The sequence below is a fragment of the Oncorhynchus mykiss genome, chromosome 20, assembly GCF_057628025.1.
Source record: "Oncorhynchus mykiss isolate SJ-2025 chromosome 20, ASM5762802v1, whole genome shotgun sequence".
Taxonomy (NCBI): Eukaryota; Metazoa; Chordata; class Actinopteri; order Salmoniformes; family Salmonidae; genus Oncorhynchus; species Oncorhynchus mykiss.
The window spans coordinates 5,797,283-5,814,086 of NC_143041.1; the positions used below are offsets into that span (position 1 = coordinate 5,797,283).

General features: G+C 43.0%; 1 protein-coding gene and 23 non-coding genes across 26 annotated transcripts; 1 reads left to right on the plus strand and 23 right to left on the minus strand.

Annotated features, from left to right (window-relative positions):
* The first annotated feature begins 71 nt into the window (after nt 1-71).
* Nucleotides 72-3,887, plus strand: LOC149973742 (uncharacterized). Of its 3 annotated transcripts, none has more exons than XR_016489230.1 (3): nt 72-1,131; nt 2,607-3,422; nt 3,533-3,887. XR_016489230.1 is itself a non-coding variant. In XM_090211869.1 (3 exons), the coding sequence occupies exons 1-3, from the start codon at nt 947-949 to the stop codon at nt 3,539-3,541; spliced, it is 441 nt and encodes a 146-aa protein (XP_090067995.1). In that variant the 5' UTR covers nt 72-946; the 3' UTR covers nt 3,542-3,887. The 3 variants fall into 3 exon arrangements, 1 of the variants encoding a protein (XP_090067995.1); XR_016489229.1 differs by having other exon boundaries at nt 2,607-3,412; XM_090211869.1 differs by having other exon boundaries at nt 2,607-2,853.
* Nucleotides 3,888-4,772: 885 nt separating this feature from the next.
* trnaf-gaa (transfer RNA phenylalanine (anticodon GAA)) lies at nt 4,773-4,845 on the minus strand. Its single transcript has one exon. It is a non-coding gene; the product is annotated as a tRNA-Phe (tRNA).
* An 82-nt stretch (nt 4,846-4,927) lies between these two features.
* trnai-aau (transfer RNA isoleucine (anticodon AAU)) lies at nt 4,928-5,001 on the minus strand. The gene has a single exon. It is a non-coding gene; the product is annotated as a tRNA-Ile (tRNA).
* Nucleotides 5,002-6,023: 1,022 nt separating this feature from the next.
* Nucleotides 6,024-6,097, minus strand: trnai-aau (transfer RNA isoleucine (anticodon AAU)). Its single transcript has one exon. It is a non-coding gene; the product is annotated as a tRNA-Ile (tRNA).
* An 876-nt stretch (nt 6,098-6,973) lies between these two features.
* Nucleotides 6,974-7,046, minus strand: trnaf-gaa (transfer RNA phenylalanine (anticodon GAA)). Its single transcript has one exon. It is a non-coding gene; the product is annotated as a tRNA-Phe (tRNA).
* Nucleotides 7,047-7,128: 82 nt separating this feature from the next.
* On the minus strand, nt 7,129-7,202 carry trnai-aau (transfer RNA isoleucine (anticodon AAU)). Its single transcript has one exon. It is a non-coding gene; the product is annotated as a tRNA-Ile (tRNA).
* A 675-nt stretch (nt 7,203-7,877) lies between these two features.
* On the minus strand, nt 7,878-7,951 carry trnai-aau (transfer RNA isoleucine (anticodon AAU)). Its single transcript has one exon. It is a non-coding gene; the product is annotated as a tRNA-Ile (tRNA).
* A 954-nt stretch (nt 7,952-8,905) lies between these two features.
* trnai-aau (transfer RNA isoleucine (anticodon AAU)) lies at nt 8,906-8,979 on the minus strand. Its single transcript has one exon. It is a non-coding gene; the product is annotated as a tRNA-Ile (tRNA).
* A 446-nt stretch (nt 8,980-9,425) lies between these two features.
* On the minus strand, nt 9,426-9,498 carry trnaf-gaa (transfer RNA phenylalanine (anticodon GAA)). The gene has a single exon. It is a non-coding gene; the product is annotated as a tRNA-Phe (tRNA).
* An 82-nt stretch (nt 9,499-9,580) lies between these two features.
* On the minus strand, nt 9,581-9,654 carry trnai-aau (transfer RNA isoleucine (anticodon AAU)). Its single transcript has one exon. It is a non-coding gene; the product is annotated as a tRNA-Ile (tRNA).
* Nucleotides 9,655-10,677: 1,023 nt separating this feature from the next.
* trnai-aau (transfer RNA isoleucine (anticodon AAU)) lies at nt 10,678-10,751 on the minus strand. Its single transcript has one exon. It is a non-coding gene; the product is annotated as a tRNA-Ile (tRNA).
* Nucleotides 10,752-11,197: 446 nt separating this feature from the next.
* trnaf-gaa (transfer RNA phenylalanine (anticodon GAA)) lies at nt 11,198-11,270 on the minus strand. The gene has a single exon. It is a non-coding gene; the product is annotated as a tRNA-Phe (tRNA).
* Nucleotides 11,271-11,352: 82 nt separating this feature from the next.
* trnai-aau (transfer RNA isoleucine (anticodon AAU)) lies at nt 11,353-11,426 on the minus strand. Its single transcript has one exon. It is a non-coding gene; the product is annotated as a tRNA-Ile (tRNA).
* Nucleotides 11,427-12,449: 1,023 nt separating this feature from the next.
* Nucleotides 12,450-12,523, minus strand: trnai-aau (transfer RNA isoleucine (anticodon AAU)). The gene has a single exon. It is a non-coding gene; the product is annotated as a tRNA-Ile (tRNA).
* A 446-nt stretch (nt 12,524-12,969) lies between these two features.
* On the minus strand, nt 12,970-13,042 carry trnaf-gaa (transfer RNA phenylalanine (anticodon GAA)). The gene has a single exon. It is a non-coding gene; the product is annotated as a tRNA-Phe (tRNA).
* An 82-nt stretch (nt 13,043-13,124) lies between these two features.
* Nucleotides 13,125-13,198, minus strand: trnai-aau (transfer RNA isoleucine (anticodon AAU)). The gene has a single exon. It is a non-coding gene; the product is annotated as a tRNA-Ile (tRNA).
* Nucleotides 13,199-13,644: 446 nt separating this feature from the next.
* trnaf-gaa (transfer RNA phenylalanine (anticodon GAA)) lies at nt 13,645-13,717 on the minus strand. The gene has a single exon. It is a non-coding gene; the product is annotated as a tRNA-Phe (tRNA).
* An 82-nt stretch (nt 13,718-13,799) lies between these two features.
* trnai-aau (transfer RNA isoleucine (anticodon AAU)) lies at nt 13,800-13,873 on the minus strand. Its single transcript has one exon. It is a non-coding gene; the product is annotated as a tRNA-Ile (tRNA).
* An 852-nt stretch (nt 13,874-14,725) lies between these two features.
* Nucleotides 14,726-14,798, minus strand: trnaf-gaa (transfer RNA phenylalanine (anticodon GAA)). Its single transcript has one exon. It is a non-coding gene; the product is annotated as a tRNA-Phe (tRNA).
* Nucleotides 14,799-14,880: 82 nt separating this feature from the next.
* trnai-aau (transfer RNA isoleucine (anticodon AAU)) lies at nt 14,881-14,954 on the minus strand. The gene has a single exon. It is a non-coding gene; the product is annotated as a tRNA-Ile (tRNA).
* Nucleotides 14,955-15,400: 446 nt separating this feature from the next.
* On the minus strand, nt 15,401-15,473 carry trnaf-gaa (transfer RNA phenylalanine (anticodon GAA)). The gene has a single exon. It is a non-coding gene; the product is annotated as a tRNA-Phe (tRNA).
* A 75-nt stretch (nt 15,474-15,548) lies between these two features.
* trnai-aau (transfer RNA isoleucine (anticodon AAU)) lies at nt 15,549-15,622 on the minus strand. Its single transcript has one exon. It is a non-coding gene; the product is annotated as a tRNA-Ile (tRNA).
* Nucleotides 15,623-16,502: 880 nt separating this feature from the next.
* Nucleotides 16,503-16,575, minus strand: trnaf-gaa (transfer RNA phenylalanine (anticodon GAA)). The gene has a single exon. It is a non-coding gene; the product is annotated as a tRNA-Phe (tRNA).
* An 82-nt stretch (nt 16,576-16,657) lies between these two features.
* Nucleotides 16,658-16,731, minus strand: trnai-aau (transfer RNA isoleucine (anticodon AAU)). Its single transcript has one exon. It is a non-coding gene; the product is annotated as a tRNA-Ile (tRNA).
* Nucleotides 16,732-16,804: the final 73 nt, after the last annotated feature.

Below are 16,804 nucleotides of genomic sequence, written 5' to 3' on the forward strand. Positions count from 1 at the left end.
ATTAGCTCAAATGCTTTGCATGCGTGAGGTAGTGGGATCGATGCCTGCATTCTCCAAAAGCAAATTCTTTAACCTCTCTGATCTACCGATCCCGGATCCGGGTTTGAATTCAACAACATACGGTGTTCGCCACAAATAGTCATATTAAACATTCATGAAAATACAAGTGTCTCACATGCTTCAAAAGCCTAGAATCTTGCTAATCCAACTGCGTTGTCATATTTAAAAAATAATTTATTGCGAAATAATAAGCTGCGTTTATCTGAGCATAGACCCCCATATCAAACTACTTATTCAACCAGCACTTGCGTAACAAAGTCACAGATTGCATTGAAATAAATCGTTTACCTTTGAAGATCTTGCTCTGGTTGCAATCCCAAGGCTCATTGTTACACAATGAATGGTCGTTTGTTCGGTTAAATCCATGTTTTATAGCCTAACACGAAACATTTTGTGAACGCTTATCTCGTTGAATTTCCTGTCATACAATTTTCAAAGTAACGTCCAACGTAAAGAGACTCTCTTTTCCTCGTCTTTTCCCTCTCTTTCCAGTCATGTTTGGTTTACTTGCAATCAACTCTTTGTTTGGAACGCAATCAACCCTGATGGGCCATTTTGCGGGCTCTATTGATATGGTAATACCGATTGGAAGACAACACGTGAGGAGCCCATTGCGCAGCAATTATATGACCACTGTCTTGTTGATTGACTCTATTTTAACCCAATGACCACTGATCTTCTTGAAATCTAGCTGGGTAGATAGCCAATGAGCAGATGTAACTGGAAATATCCCATGATTCATTGTTGTAAGACAAACCTATTCACTGGATGCTGGCGTAAAGACCGTTCTTTCGCCATTGCCAATTGAACCGTGAAGGAGTGACTCTAATTACGCACAGACGTTTTTCAGTAATTTGCTACTTCAACTGTTTATTTCGCGAATAAAATGGCAAATAAGTCTAAGAAAGCTACCTCTAAGACTAGATACACGAATGTAGAAATTATTTTGGAAGAGATTGACCGGGAAAGTGAGACAGATTTGGCAGAGATTGAAGACTCCATTAGCTCCCATAGTTTCGATTCTGAAACTGAGGCATATTTTTTGAACGGAGAGGACATCGTTTTGGACTGGTAAGTTGCTCTCATGCTAATGCCGTTGTTTGACTTTAATATAAAATATTATTAGTGATTGTTTTTACATTTTATTTGCAAAAATGGCTAAAGTACACGTTAGCTAGCCATTGTGAGTGAGGGCCTGTTTCTTTGAGAACGCATGGTCTACCTAAATAGCCTATTTTGGGGCTGGCCCATTTCACTTTGTCAGTTGATGTGGAACAGCACTTTATATACATGTTTATTATAGCTGTTTTTACATTTTATTAGCAATATATAGCGATGTAATGAAATGGCTAAAGTGCACGTTAGCTTGTCATTGTGAGTGCCTGTTTCTTTGAGAACGCATGGTCTACCCAAATAGCCTATTTTGGGGCTGGCCCATTTCACTTTGTCAGTTGATGTGGAACAGCACTTTATATACATGTTTATTATAGCTGTTTTTACATTTTATTAGCAATATATAGCGATGTAATGAAATGGCTAAAGTGCACGTTAGCTTGTCATTGTGAGTGCCTGTTTCTTTGAGAACGCATGGTCTACCTAAATAGCCTATTTTGGGGCTGGCCCATTTCACTTTGTCAATTGATGTGGAACAGCACTTTATATACATGTTTATTATAGCTGTTTTTACATTTTATTAGCAATATATAGCGATGTAATGAAATGGCTAAAGTGCACGTTAGCTTGTCATTGTGAGTGCCTGTTTCTTTGAGAACGCATGGTCTACCTAAATAGCCTATTTTGGGGCTGGCCCATTTCACTTTGTCAATTGATGTGGAACAGCACTTTATATACATGTTTATTATAGCTGTTTTTACATTTTATTAGCAATATATAGCGATGTAATGAAATGGCTAAAGTGCACGTTAGCTTGTCATTGTGAGTGCCTGTTTCTTTGAGAACGCATGGTCTACCTAAATAGCCTATTTTGAGGCAGGCCCATTTCACTTTGTCAATTGATGTGGAACAGCACTTTATATACATGTTTATTATAGCTGTTTTTACATTTTATTAGCAATATATAGCGATGTAATGAAATGGCTAAAGTGCACGTTAGCTTGTCATTGTGAGTGCCTGTTTCTTTGAGAACGCATGGTCTACCCAAATAGCCTATTTTGGGGCTGGCCCATTTCACTTTGTCAGTTGATGTGGAACAGCACTTTATATACATGTTTATTATAGCTGTTTTTACATTTTATTAGCAATATATAGCGATGTAATGAAATGGCTAAAGTGCACGTTAGCTTGTCATTGTGAGTGCCTGTTTCTTTGAGAACGCATGGTCTACCCAAATAGCCTATTTTGAGGCAGGCCCACATCAATTGCCAAAGTGATATGGAACAGCACTTTATGTTCCCTGTCCTCAATATGCATGTTTATTATAGCTGTTGATACAGGGCTACTCCCTGTACTCTATATGTATGTTTATTATAGCTGTTGATACAGGGCTCATATGTGAAACTATTCTAACTGAACATTTTCTTTCACAGTGGCACTGACTCCGACTGGGAGCCCCCAGTGCCAAGGTGTCCATCCCCCTCTGAAGCTGGTTCATCCAGCTGTACCCCTGCTGTCTCTGGCTCCACACCTCCCGGGCCATCTAGAGGTGTGAAGAGGAAGAGGGGAAGTGTGCCACCCACTAACAGAGGGACAGAAGGGCGTTGGCACACCATCCTAGAAGATGATGTGGAGCCACCACAACCAACTTTCAGGCCGAAAAGGAAGCCAGGACCTCAGGTGAACCGCTCTACCACAGCATCGTCGAGGCCTGCAAGACGTACTTTCAGCCTGCCCAGAACGTGTCAATCGATGAGAGGATGGTAGCCTCAAAGGCAAGAATTGGCCTCAAACAATACATGAGAAACAAACCAACCAAGTGGGGTTACAAGCTGTTTGTTTTGGCTGATTCTGTATGTGCCTACACATGCAATTTCTTTGTCTACGAGGGGAAGAACAGTTTTGCTACCGGTAAGGGACTCAGCTATGACTCTGTAATGGAGTTATTGGATTTTCAACTGCTAGGGAAGGGCTACAAACTGTTTGTGGATAACTTCTACACAAGCCCTACCCTGTTTGCAGACCTAAGGAAGCTGGATGTATGGGCTTGTGGCACCATTCGTACCAACAGGGTGGGCTTTCCGAAGACTAAGGTGAACGACATGCCTAAGCGGGCTGAGCGGGGGAGCATGCGATGGATCCGTGAAGATGGCCTGCTTTTTGTAAAGTGGATGGATACCAGAGAGGTGGTGATGTGCTCCACTATCCACAAGTCCTTCAGTGGGGATCATGTTGTCAGGTGTGTGAAGGTCTGTCTGCAGTCTAGCTGAGCTATATCTTATATCTGGAGTATTTTTTCCTGTCTTATCCGGTGTCTTGTGTGAATTTAAGTCTGCTCTCTTTCTCTCCTTTCTCTCAGTGGACTTGAACCCCTGGGACCATGCTTCAGGACTACCTGACATGATGACTCCTTGCTGTCCCCCAGTCCACCTGGCCTTGCCGCTGTTCCAGTTTCAACTGTTCTGCCTGCGGCTATGGAACCCTAAACTGTACATTTTTTTCTCTTGGGGTGCTGTACTGTTGCACACTCTACAAACACTGTGATCTCCACCCGGCACAGCCAGAAGAGGACTGGCCACCCCTCATTGCCTTGTTTCTTCCTAGGTTTTTGCCTTTCTAGGTTGTTTTTCCTGTTTTTCCTATTTGATACAGGACTGAGGATGTGTAAAAGTGTGTAAATAGTTACCCATGTTACTTTGTAAATGTGTATATATATATTTTTTTTCATAACATTTAAAAAAAAAAAAATGTTTACAAAAAAATTTCAATTTTTTTTTTGAATTTAAAAAAAAAAAAAAAATTCAATTTTTTTTTCAGAAATTTTTAAAATTTCATAAATTTTTTAAATTTTTGTGGGGGGGGTGTGTTAGAATACCATTTTGGTATTTTGTATATAGTTATTGGTTTCAAAATGTGTACTTCACCAATTTGGCCACTTGGGTACATTTGGTCTACTTGTGTGGGACACCTGGGTGACTTTATAATAAATGTTATGTAGCACACTCATTTTGGAAGTTATCATTCTGAAATTTTGCACAAGTACTGTTGCCCTCTTAATTTTTTCAAGAAAATTGTCCCCATCATCTTATCTGAATTTTTGTTTTATCTTGTTCATTTGAAAGATGATGATACAAAAATAAATAGAAAAAACGCATGTTTTTTTCCATAGTTTTATCTAAACCAGATCTAGTGTGTGTTATTCTCCTACATTCAATTCACATTTACACAAACTTCAGAGTGTTTTCTTTCAAATGGTACCAAGAATATGCATATACTTGGTTCTGTGCCTGAGCTACAGGCTGTTAGATTTGGGTATGTCTTCAGGCGGAAATTGCACAAAGTAGGGGGGTAGTTCTAAGAGGTTAATGGATCCAAGAAAACTACAGTTCACACTTCATGCAGCCTTGTCTTACGACAACCTACTGTCATGTAAACAATGACAAGAAACTTTCCTGTAACACTGATGTCAAAATGTCAGATGAAAAAGCAAGAAATTACTTACTTTCAGAGGAGCAGCGTAGCACACACCATTGAGGCCCACAAACAAAGCTGTGGATAGTTTCCTTGAAGCCAGAGCATGAAGAAAGAACAAATACAAATGCCGAAACCCGGGATCGAACCAGGGACCTTATAATCTTCAGTCTAACGCTCTCCCAACTGAGCTATTTCGGCAATTCACTAAATTTAATTCTGTGGCACCCTTGACAATTCACATGCATGTGACTCACAATTTTGACACTCAAAATGTACATCATAACCAGTACGGGGATCGAACCCATGACCTTGGCATTATTAGCACCACACTCTAACCAACTGAGCTAACCAGCCATTTGCTATTTTGCTCAATTGTGGCAATGCACCGAGCCTCTGCAAGTGCTGGCACGTAAACAAACAAGTCCAACAACAGCATAGCCTGACGAGACTGGACCCTCTAGGTTGCTTCTTGCGGAAATTCCAAACGGCTGGGGAATTAGCTCAAATGCTTTGCATGCGTGAGGTAGTGGGATCGATGCCTGCATTCTCCAAAAGCAAATTCTTTCATGGATCCAAGAAAACTCCAGTTCACACTTCATGCAGCCTTGTCTTACGACAACCTACTGTCATGTAAACAATGACAAGAAACTGTCATGTAACAATGACAAGAAACTCTCATGTAACACTGATGTCACAATGTCAGATGAAAAAGAAAGACATTACTTACTTTCAGAGGAGCAGCGTATCACACACTCTAACCAACTGAGCTAACCGGCCGCTGGCTACAGAGCACAATTGTTGAGATGCACCGAGCCTCTGCAAGTGCTGGAGCACAAACTAACAAGTCCACCAACAGCTTAGCCTGACAAGACTGGACACTCTTGGTTGCTCCTTGTGGCAATTACAAACAGCTGGGGAATTTGATCAATTGGTATTGTGTTTGCTTAGCATGCTATAGGTAGTGGGATCGATTCCCGCAATCCCCAAAAACATTTTTTTTTGTGGATCCAAGAAAGCCCCACTTCACACTTCATGCAGCCTTGTCTTACGACAACCTACTGTCATGTAACAATGACAAGCAACTTTCCTGTAACACTGATGTCAAAATGTCAGATGAAAAAGCAAGAAATTACTTACTTTCAGGGGAGCAGCGTAGCACACACCATTGAGGCCCACAAACAAAGCTGTGGATAGTTTCCTTGAAGCCAGAGCATGAAGAAAGAACAAATACAAATGCCGAAACAGGGACCTTCAGATCTTCAGTCTAACGCTCTCCCAACTGAGCTATTTCTGAAATTCACTAAATTTAATTCTGTGGCACCCTTGACAATTCACATGCATGTGACTCACAATTTTGACACTCAAAATGTACATCATAGCCAGTACGGGGATCGAACCCATGACCTTGGCATTATTAGCACCACACTCTAACCAACTGAGCTAACCAGCCATTTGCTATTTTGCTCAATTGTGGCAATGCACCGAGCCTCTGCAAGTGCTGGCACGTAAACAAACAAGTCCACCAACAGCATAGCCTGACGAGACTGGACCCTCTAGGTTGCTTCTTGCGGAAATTCCAAACGGCTGGGGAATTAGCTCAAATGCTTTGCATGCGTGAGGTAGTGGGATCGATGCCTGCATTCTCCAAAAGCAAATTCTTTCATGGATCCAAGAAAACTCCAGTTCACACTTCATGCAGCCTTGTCTTACGACAACCTACTGTCATGTAAACAATGACAAGAAACTGTCATGTAACAATGACAAGAAACTCTCATGTAACACTGATGTCACAATGTCAGATGAAAAAGAAAGACATTACTTACTTTCAGAGGAGCAGCGTATCAAACACTCTAACCAACTGAGCTAACCGGCCGCTGGCTACAGAGCACAATTGTTGAGATGCACCGAGCCTCTGCAAGTGCTGGAGCACAAACTAACAAGTCCACCAACAGCATAGCCTGACAAGACTGGACACTCTTGGTTGCTCCTTGTGGCAATTCCAAACAGCTGGGGAATTTGATCAATTGGTATTGTGTTTGCTTAGCATGCTATAGTTAGTGGGATCGATTCCCGCAATCCCCAAAAACAATTTTTGTTGTGGATCCAAGAAAGCTCCAGTTCACACTTCATGCAGCCTTGTCTTACGACAACCTACTGTCATGTAACAATGACAAGCAACTTTCCTGTAACACTGATGTCAAAATGTCAGATGAAAAAGCAAGAAATTACTTACAGAGGAGCAGCGTAGAACACACCATTGAGGCCCACAAACAAAGCTGTGGATAGTTTCCTTGAAGCCAGAGCATGAAGATAGAACAAATACAAATGCCGAAACCAGGGATCGAACCAGGGACCTTTAGATCTTCAGTCTAACGCTCTCCCAACTGAGCTATTTCGGCAATTCACTAATTTTAATTCTGTGGCACCCTTGACAATTCACATGCATGTGACTCACAATTTTGACACTCAAAATGTACATCATAGCCAGTACGGGGATCGAACCCATGACCGTGGCGTTATTAGCACCACACTCTAACCAACTGAGCTAACCGGCCATTTGCTATTTTGCTCAATTGTTGAAATGCACCGAGCCTCTGCAAGTGCTGGCACGTAAACAAACAAGTCCACCAACAGCATAGCCTGACAAGACTGGACCCTCTAGGTTGCTTCTTGCGGAAATTCCAAACGGCTGGGGAAACTATCTGGGATTTTTTGGACACTCTTTGTTGCTCCTTGTGGCAATTACAAACAGCTGGGGAATTTGATTGATTGGTATTGTGTTTGCTTAGCATGCTATAGGTAGTGGGATCGATTCCCGCAATCCCCAAAAACATTTTTTTTTGTGGATACAAGAAAGCCCCACTTCACACTTCATGCAGCCTTGTCTTACGACAACCTACTGTCATGTAACAATGACAAGCAACTTTCCTGTAACACTGATGTCAAAATGTCAGATGAAAAAGCAAGAAATTACTTACTTTCAGAGGAGCAGCGTAGCACACACCATTGAGGCCCACAAACAAAGCTGTGGATAGTTTCCTTGAAGCCAGAGCATGAAGAAAGAACAAATACAAATGCCGAAACCCGGGATCGAACCAGGGACCTTATAATCTTCAGTCTAACGCTCTCCCAACTGAGCTATTTCGGAAATTCACTAATTTTAATTCTGTGGCACCCTTGACAATTCACATGCATGTGACTCACAATTTTGACACTCAAAATGTACATCATAGCCAGTACGGGGATCGAACCCATGACCTTGGCATTATTAGCACCACACTCTAACCAACTGAGCTAACCAGCCATTTGCTATTTTGCTCAATTGTGGCAATGCACCGAGCCTCTGCAAGTGCTGGCACGTAAACAAACAAGTCCACCAACAGCATAGCCTGACGAGACTGGACCCTCTAGGTTGCTTCTTGCGGAAATTCCAAACGGCTGGGGAATTAGCTCAAATGCTTTGCATGCGTGAGGTAGTGGGATCGATGCCTGCATTCTCCAAAAGCAAATTCTTTCATGGATCCAAGAAAACTCCAGTTCACACTTCATGCAGCCTTGTCTTACGACAACCTACTGTCATGTAAACAATGACAAGAAACTCTCATGTAACACTGATGTCACAATGTCAGATGAAAAAGAAAGACATTACTTACTTTCAGAGGAGCAGCGTATCAAACACTCTAACCAACTGAGCTAACCGGCCGCTGGCTACAGAGCACAATTGTTGAGATGCACCGAGCCTCTGCAAGTGCTGGAGCACAAACTAACAAGTCCACCAACAGCATAGCCTGACAAGACTGGACACTCTTGGTTGCTCCTTGTGGCAATTCCAAACAGCTGGGGAATTTGATCAATTGGTATTGTGTTTGCTTAGCATGCTATAGTTAGTGGGATCGATTCCCGCAATCCCTAAAAACAATTTTTGTTGTGGATCCAAGAAAGCTCCACTTCACACTTCATGCAGCCTTGTCTTACGACAACCTACTGTCATGTAACAATGACAAGCAACTTTCCTGTAACACTGATGTCAAAATGTCAGATGAAAAAGCAAGAAATTACTTACTTTCAGAGGAGCAGAGTAGCACACACCATTGAGGCCCACAAAGAAAGCTGTGGATAGTTTCCTTGAAGCCAGAGCATGAAGAAAGAACAAATACAAAGCTGAGCTATTTCGGCAATTCACTAATTTTAATTCTGTGGCACCCATGACAATTCACATGCATGTGACTCACAAATTTGACACTCAAAATGTACATCATAGCCAGTACGGGGATCGAACCCATGACCTTGGCGTTATTAGCACCACACTCTAACCAACTGAGCTAACTAGCCATTTGCCATTTTGCTCAATTGTGGCAATGCACCGAGCCTCTGCAAGTGCTGGCACGTAAACAAACAAGTCCACCAACAGCATAGCCTGACAAGACTGGACCCTCTAGGTTGCTTCTTGCGGAAATTCCAAACGGCTGGGGAATTAGCTCAAATGCTTTGCATGCGTGAGGTAGTGGGATCGATGCCTGCATTCTCCAAAAGCAAATTCTTTCATGGATCCAAGAAAACTCCAGTTCACACTTCATGCAGCCTTGTCTTACGACAACCTACTGTCATGTAAACAATGACAAGAAACTTTCCTGTAACACTGATGTCAAAATGTCAGATGAAAAAGCAAGAAATTACTTACTTTCAGAGGAGCAGAGTAGCACACACCATTGAGGCCCACAAACAAAGCTGTGGATAGTTTCCTTGAAGCCAGAGAATGAAGAAAGAACAAATACAAATGCCGAAACCCGGGATCGAACAAGGGACCTTTAGATCTTCAGTCTAACGCTCTCCCAACTGAGCTATTTCGGCAATTCACTAATTTTAATTCTGTGGCACCCTTGACAATTCACATGCATGTGACTCACAATTTTGACACTCAAAATGTACATCATAGCCAGTACGGGGATCGAACCCATGACCTTGGCGTTATTAGCACCACACTCTAACCAACTGAGCTAACTAGCCATTTGCCATTTTGCTCAATTGTGGCAATGCACCGAGCCTCTGCAAGTGCTGGCACGTAAACAAACAAGTCCACCAACAGCATAGCCTGACGAGACTGGACCCTCTAGGTTGCTTCTTGCGGAAATTCCAAACGTCTGGGGAATTAGCTCAAATGCTTTGCATGCGTGAGGTAGTGGGATCGATGCCTGCATTCTCCAAAAGCAAATTCTTTCATGGATCCAAGAAAACTCCAGTTCACACTTCATGCAGCCTTGTCTTACGACAACCTACTGTCATGTAAACAATGACAAGAAACTGTCATGTAACAATGACAAGAAACTCTCATGTAACACTGATGTCACAATGTCAGATGAAAAAGAAAGACATTACTTACTTTCAGAGGAGCAGCGTATCACACACTCTAACCAACTGAGCTAACCGGCCGCTGGCTACAGAGCACAATTGTTGAGATGCACCGAGCCTCTGTAAGTGCTGGAGCACAAACTAACAAGTCCACCAACAGCATAGCCTGACAAGACTGGACACTCTTGGTTGCTCCTTGTGGCAATTCCAAACAGCTGGGGAATTTGATCAATTGGTATTGTGTTTGCTTAGCATGCTATAGTTAGTGGGATCGATTCCCGCAATCCCCAAAAACAATTTTTGTTGTGAATCCAAGAAAGCTCCAGTTCACACTTCATGCAGCCTTGTCTTACGACAACCTACTGTCATGTAACAATGACAAGCAACTTTCCTGTAACACTGATGTCAAAATGTCAGATGAAAAAGCAAGAAATCACTTACTTTCAGAGGAGCAGCGTAGCACACACCATTGAGGCCCACAAACAAAGCTGTGGATAGTTTCCTTGAAGCCAGAGCATGAAGATAGAACAAATACAAATGCCGAAACCAGGGATCTTTAGATCTTCAGTCTAACGCTCTCCCAACTGAGCTATTTCGGCAATTCGCTAATTAGAATTCTGTGGCACCCTTGACAATTCACATGCATGTGACTCACAATTTTGACACTCAAAATGTACATCATAGCCAGTACGGGGATCGAACCCATGACCTTGGCGTTATTAGCACCACACTCTAACCAACTGAGCTAACCGGCCATTTGCTATTTTGCTCAATTGTTGAAATGCACCGAGCCTCTGCAAGTGCTGGCACGTAAACAAACAAGTCCACCAACAGCATAGCCTGACAAGACTGGACCCTCTAGGTTGCTTCTTGCGGAAATTCCAAACGGCTGGGGAATTAGCTCAAATGCTTTGCATGCGTGAGGTAGTGGGATCGATGCCTGCATTCTCCAAAAGCAAATTCTTTCATGGATCCAAGAAAACTCCAGTTCACACTTCATGCAGCCTTGTCTTACGACAACCTACTGTCATGTAAACAATGACAAGAAACTTTCCTGTAACACTGATGTCAAAATGTCAGATGAAAAAGCAAGAAATTACTTACTTTCAGAGGAGCAGAGTAGCACACACCATTGAGGCCCACAAACAAAGCTGTGGATAGTTTCCTTGAAGCCAGAGCATGAAGAAAGAACAAATACAAATGCCGAAACCCGGGATCGAACAAGGGACCTTTAGATCTTCAGTCTAACGCTCTCCCAACTGAGCTATTTCGGCAATTCACTAATTTTAATTCTGTGGCACCCTTGACAATTCACATGCATGTGACTCACAATTTTGACACTCAAAATGTACATCATAGCCAGTACGGGGATCGAACCCATGACCTTGGCGTTATTAGCACCACACTCTAACCAACTGAGCTAACTAGCCATTTGCCATTTTGCTCAATTGTGGCAATGCACCGAGCCACTGCAAGTGCTGGCACGTAAACAAACAAGTCCACCAACAGCATAGCCTGACGAGACTGGACCCTCTAGGTTGCTTCTTGCGGAAATTCCAAACGTCTGGGGAATTAGCTCAAATGCTTTGCATGCATGAGGTAGTGGGATCAATGCCTGCATTCTCCAAAAGCAAATTCTTTCATGGATCCAAGAAAACTCCAGTTCACACTTCATGCAGCCTTGTCTTACGACAACCTACTGTCATGTAAACAATGACAAGAAACTGTCATGTAACAATGACAAGAAACTCTCATGTAACACTGATGTCACAATGTCAGATGAAAAAGAAAGACATTACTTACTTTCAGAGGAGCAGCGTATCACACACTCTAACCAACTGAGCTAACCGGCCGCTGGCTACAGAGCACAATTGTTGAGATGCACCGAGCCTCTGTAAGTGCTGGAGCACAAACTAACAAGTCCACCAACAGCATAGCCTGACAAGACTGGACACTCTTGGATGCTCCTTGTGGCAATTCCAAACAGCTGGGGAATTTGATCAATTGGTATTGTGTTTGCTTAGCATGCTATAGTTAGTGGGATCGATTCCCGCAATCCCCAAAAACAATTTTTGTTGTGAATCCAAGAAAGCTCCAGTTCACACTTCATGCAGCCTTGTCTTACGACAACCTACTGTCATGTAACAATGACAAGCAACTTTCCTGTAACACTGATGTCAAAATGTCAGATGAAAAAGCAAGAAATCACTTACTTTCAGAGGAGCAGCGTAGCACACACCATTGAGGCCCACAAACAAAGCTGTGGATAGTTTCCTTGAAGCCAGAGCATGAAGATAGAACAAATACAAATGCCGAAACCAGGGATCTTTAGATCTTCAGTCTAACGCTCTCCCAACTGAGCTATTTCGGCAATTCGCTAATTTGAATTCTGTGGCACCCTTGACAATTCACATGCATGTGACTCACAATTTTGACACTCAAAATGTACATCATAGCCAGTACGGGGATCAAACCCATGACCTTGGCGTTATTAGCACCACACTCTAACCAACTGAGCTAACCGGCCATTTGCTATTTTGCTCAATTGTTGAAATGCACCGAGCCTCTGCAAGTGCTGGCACGTAAACAAACAAGTCCACCAACAGCATAGCCTGACGAGACTGGACCCTCTAGGTTGCTTCTTGCGGAAATTCCAAACGTCTGGGGAATTAGCTCAAATGCTTTGCATGCGTGAAGTAGTGGGATCGATGCCTGCATTCTCCAAAAGCAAATTCTTTCATGGATCCAAGAAAACTCCAGTTCACACTTCATGCAGCCTTGTCTTACGACAACCTACTGTCATGTAAACAATGACAAGAAACTTTCCTGTAACACTGATGTCAAAATGTCAGATGAAAAAGCAAGAAATTACTTACTTTCAGAGGAGCAGAGTAGCACACACCATTGAGGCCCACAAACAAAGCTGTGGATAGTTTCCTTGAAGCCAGAGCATGAAGAAAGAACAAATACAAATGCCGAAACCCGGGATAGAACAAGGGACCTTTAGATCTTCAGTCTAACGCTCTCCCAACTGAGCTATTTCGGCAATTCACTAATTTTAATTCTGTGGCACCCTTGACAATTCACATGCATGTGACTCACAAATTTGACACTCAAAATGTACATCATAGCCAGTACGGGGATCGAACCCATGACCTTGGCGTTATTAGCACCACACTCTAACCAACTGAGCTAACTAGCCATTTGCCATTTTGCTCAATTGTGGCAATGCACCGAGCCTCTGCAAGTGCTGGCACGTAAACAAACAAGTCCACCAACAGCATAGCCTGACAAGACTGGACCCTCTAGGTTGCTTCTTGCGGAAATTCCAAACGGCTGGGGAATTAGCTCAAATGCTTTGCATGCGTGAGGTAGTGGGATCGATGCCTGCATTCTCCAAAAGCAAATTCTTTCATGGATCCAAGAAAACTCCAGTTCACACTTCATGCAGCCTTGTCTTACGACAACCTACTGTCATGTAAACAATGACAAGAAACTTTCCTGTAACACTGATGTCAAAATGTCAGATGAAAAAGCAAGAAATTACTTACTTTCAGAGGAGCAGAGTAGCACACACCATTGAGGCCCACAAAGAAAGCTGTGGATAGTTTCCTTGAAGCCAGAGCATGAAGAAAGAACAAATACAAATGCCGAAACCCGGGATCGAACCAGGGACCTTTAGATCTTCAGTCTAACGCTCTCCCAACTGAGCTATTTCGGCAATTCACTAATTTTAATTCTGTGGCACCCTTGACAATTCACATGCATGTGACTCACAATTTTGACACTCAAAATGTACATCATAGCCAGTACGGGGATCGAACCCATGACCTTGGCATTATTAGCACCACACTCTAACCAACTGAGCTAACTAGCCATTTGCCATTTTGCTCAATTGTGGCAATGCACCGAGCCTCTGCAAGTGCTGGCACGTAAACAAACAAGTCCACCAACAGCATAGCCTGACGAGACTGGACCCTCTAGGTTGCTTCTTGCGGAAATTCCAAACGTCTGGGGAATTAGCTCAAATGCTTTGCATGCGTGAGGTAGTGGGATCGATGCCTGCATTCTCCTAAAGCAAATTCTTTCATGGATCCAAGAAAACTCCAGTTCACACTTCATGCAGCCTTGTCTTACGACAACCTACTGTCATGTAAACAATGACAAGAAACTTTCCTGTAACACTGATGTCACAATGTCAGATGAAAAAGAAAGACATTACTTACTTTCAGAGGAGCAGCGTATCACACACTCTAACCAACTGAGCTAACCGGCCGCTGGCTACAGAGCACAATTGTTGAGATGCACCGAGCCTCTGTAAGTGCTGGAGCACAAACTAACAAGTCCACCAACAGCATAGCCTGACAAGACTGGACACTCTTGGTTGCTCCTTGTGGCAATTCCAAACAGCTGGGGAATTTGATCAATTGGTATTGTGTTTGCTTAGCATGCTATAGTTAGTGGGATCGATTCCCGCAATCCCCAAAAACAATTTTTGTTGTGAATCCAAGAAAGCTCCAGTTCACACTTCATGCAGCCTTGTCTTACGACAACCTACTGTCATGTAACAATGACAAGCAACTTTCCTGTAACACTGATGTCAAAATGTCAGATGAAAAAGCAAGAAATCACTTACTTTCAGAGGAGCAGCGTAGCACACACCATTGAGGCCCACAAACAAAGCTGTGGATAGTTTCCTTGAAGCCAGAGCATGAAGAACAAATACAAATGCCGAAACCAGGGATCGAACCAGGGACCTTTAGATCTTCAGTCTAACGCTCTCCCAACTGAGCTATTTCGGCAATTCGCTAATTTGAATTCTGTGGCACCCTTGACAATTCACATGCATGTGACTCACAATTTTGACACTCAAAATGTACATCATAGCCAGTACGGGGATCGAACCCATGACCTTGGCGTTATTAGCACCACACTCTAACCAACTGAGCTAACCGGCCATTTGCTATTTTGCTCAATTGTTGAAATGCACCGAGCCTCTGCAAGTGCTGGCACGTAAACAAACAAGTCCACCAACAGCATAGCCTGACAAGACTGGACCCTCTAGGTTGCTTCTTGCGGAAATTCCAAACGGCTGGGGAATTAGCTCAAATGCTTTGCATGCGTGAGGTAGTGGGATCGATGCCTGCATTCTCCAAAAGCAAATTCTTTCATGGATCCAAGAAAACTCCAGTTCACACTTCATGCAGCCTTGTCGTACGACAACCTACTGTCATGTAAACAATGACAAGAAACTTTCCTGTAACACTGATGTCAAAATGTCAGATGAAAAAGCAAGAAATTACTTACTTTCAGAGGAGCAGAGTAGCACACACCATTGAGGCCCACAAACAAAGCTGTGGATAGTTTCCTTGAAGCCAGAGCATGAAGAAAGAACAAATACAAATGCCGAAACCCGGGATCGAACCAGGGACCTTTAGATCTTCAGTCTAACGCTCTCCCAACTGAGCTATTTCGGCAATTCACTAATTTTAATTCTGTGGCACCCTTGACATGCATGTGACTCACAATTTTGACACTCAAAATGTACATCATAGCCAGTACGGGGATCGAACCCATGACCTTGGCGTTATTAGCACCACACTCTAACCAACTGAGCTAACCAGCCATTTGCCATTTTGCTCAATTGTGGCAATGCACCGAGCCTCTGCAAGTGCTGGCACGTAAACAAACAAGTCCACCAACAGCATAGCCTGACGAGACTGGACCCTCTAGGTTGCTTCTTGCGGAAATTCCAAACGTCTGGGGAATTAGCTCAAATGCTTTGCATGCGTGAGGTAGTGGGATCGATGCCTGCATTCTCCAAAAGCAAATTCTTTCATGGATCCAAGAAAACTCCAGTTCACACTTCATGCAGCCTTGTCTTACGACAACCTACTGTCATGTAAACAATGACAAGAAACTGTCATGTAACAATGACAAGAAACTCTCATGTAACACTGATGTCACAATGTCAGATGAAAAAGAAAGACATTACTTACTTTCAGAGGAGCAGCGTATCACACACTCTAACCAACTGAGCTAACCGGCCGCTGGCTACAGAGCACAATTGTTGAGATGCACCGAGCCTCTGTAAGTGCTGGAACACAAACTAACAAGTCCACCAACAGCATAGCCTGACAAGACTGGACACTCTTGGTTGCTCCTTGTGGCAATTCCAAACAGCTGGGGAATTTGATCAATTGGTATTGTGTTTGCTTAGCATGCTATAGTTAGTGGGATCGATTCCCGCAATCCCCAAAAACAATTTTTGTTGTGGATCCAAGAAAGCTCCAGTTCACACTTCATGCAGCCTTGTCTTACGACAACCTACTGTCATGTAACAATGACAAGCAACTTTCCTGTAACACTGATGTCAAAATGTCAGATGAAAAAGCAAGAAATCACTTACTTTCAGAGGAGCAGCGTAGCACACACCATTGAGGCCCACAAACAAAGCTGTGGATAGTTTCCTTGAAGCCAGAGTATGAAGATAGAACAAATACAAATGCCGAAACCAGGGATCGAATCAGGGACCTTTAGATCTTCAGTCTAACGCTCTCCCAACTGAGCTATTTCGGCATTTCACTAATTTTAATTCTGTGGCACCCTTGACAATTCACATGCATGTGACTCACAATTTTGACACTCAAAATGTACATCATAGCCAGTACGGGGATCGAACCCATGACCTTGGCGTTATTAGCACCACACTCCAACCAACTGAGCTAACCGGCCATTTGCTATTTTGCTCAATTGTTGAAATGCACCGAGCCTCTGCAAGTGCTGGCACGTAAACAAACAAGTCCAC

What these genes read in the sequence shown, in the direction of transcription:
- LOC149973742 (XM_090211869.1), top strand. Translation starts at nt 947, where the DNA reads ATGGCAAATAAGTCTAAGAAAGCTACCTCTAAGACTAGATACACGAAT. An exon ending in GAGGACATCGTTTTGGACTG is followed by an intron (nt 1,132 to 2,606) that starts GTAAGTTGCTCT and finishes TTTCTTTCACAG; the next exon opens with TGGCACTGACTCCGACTGGG.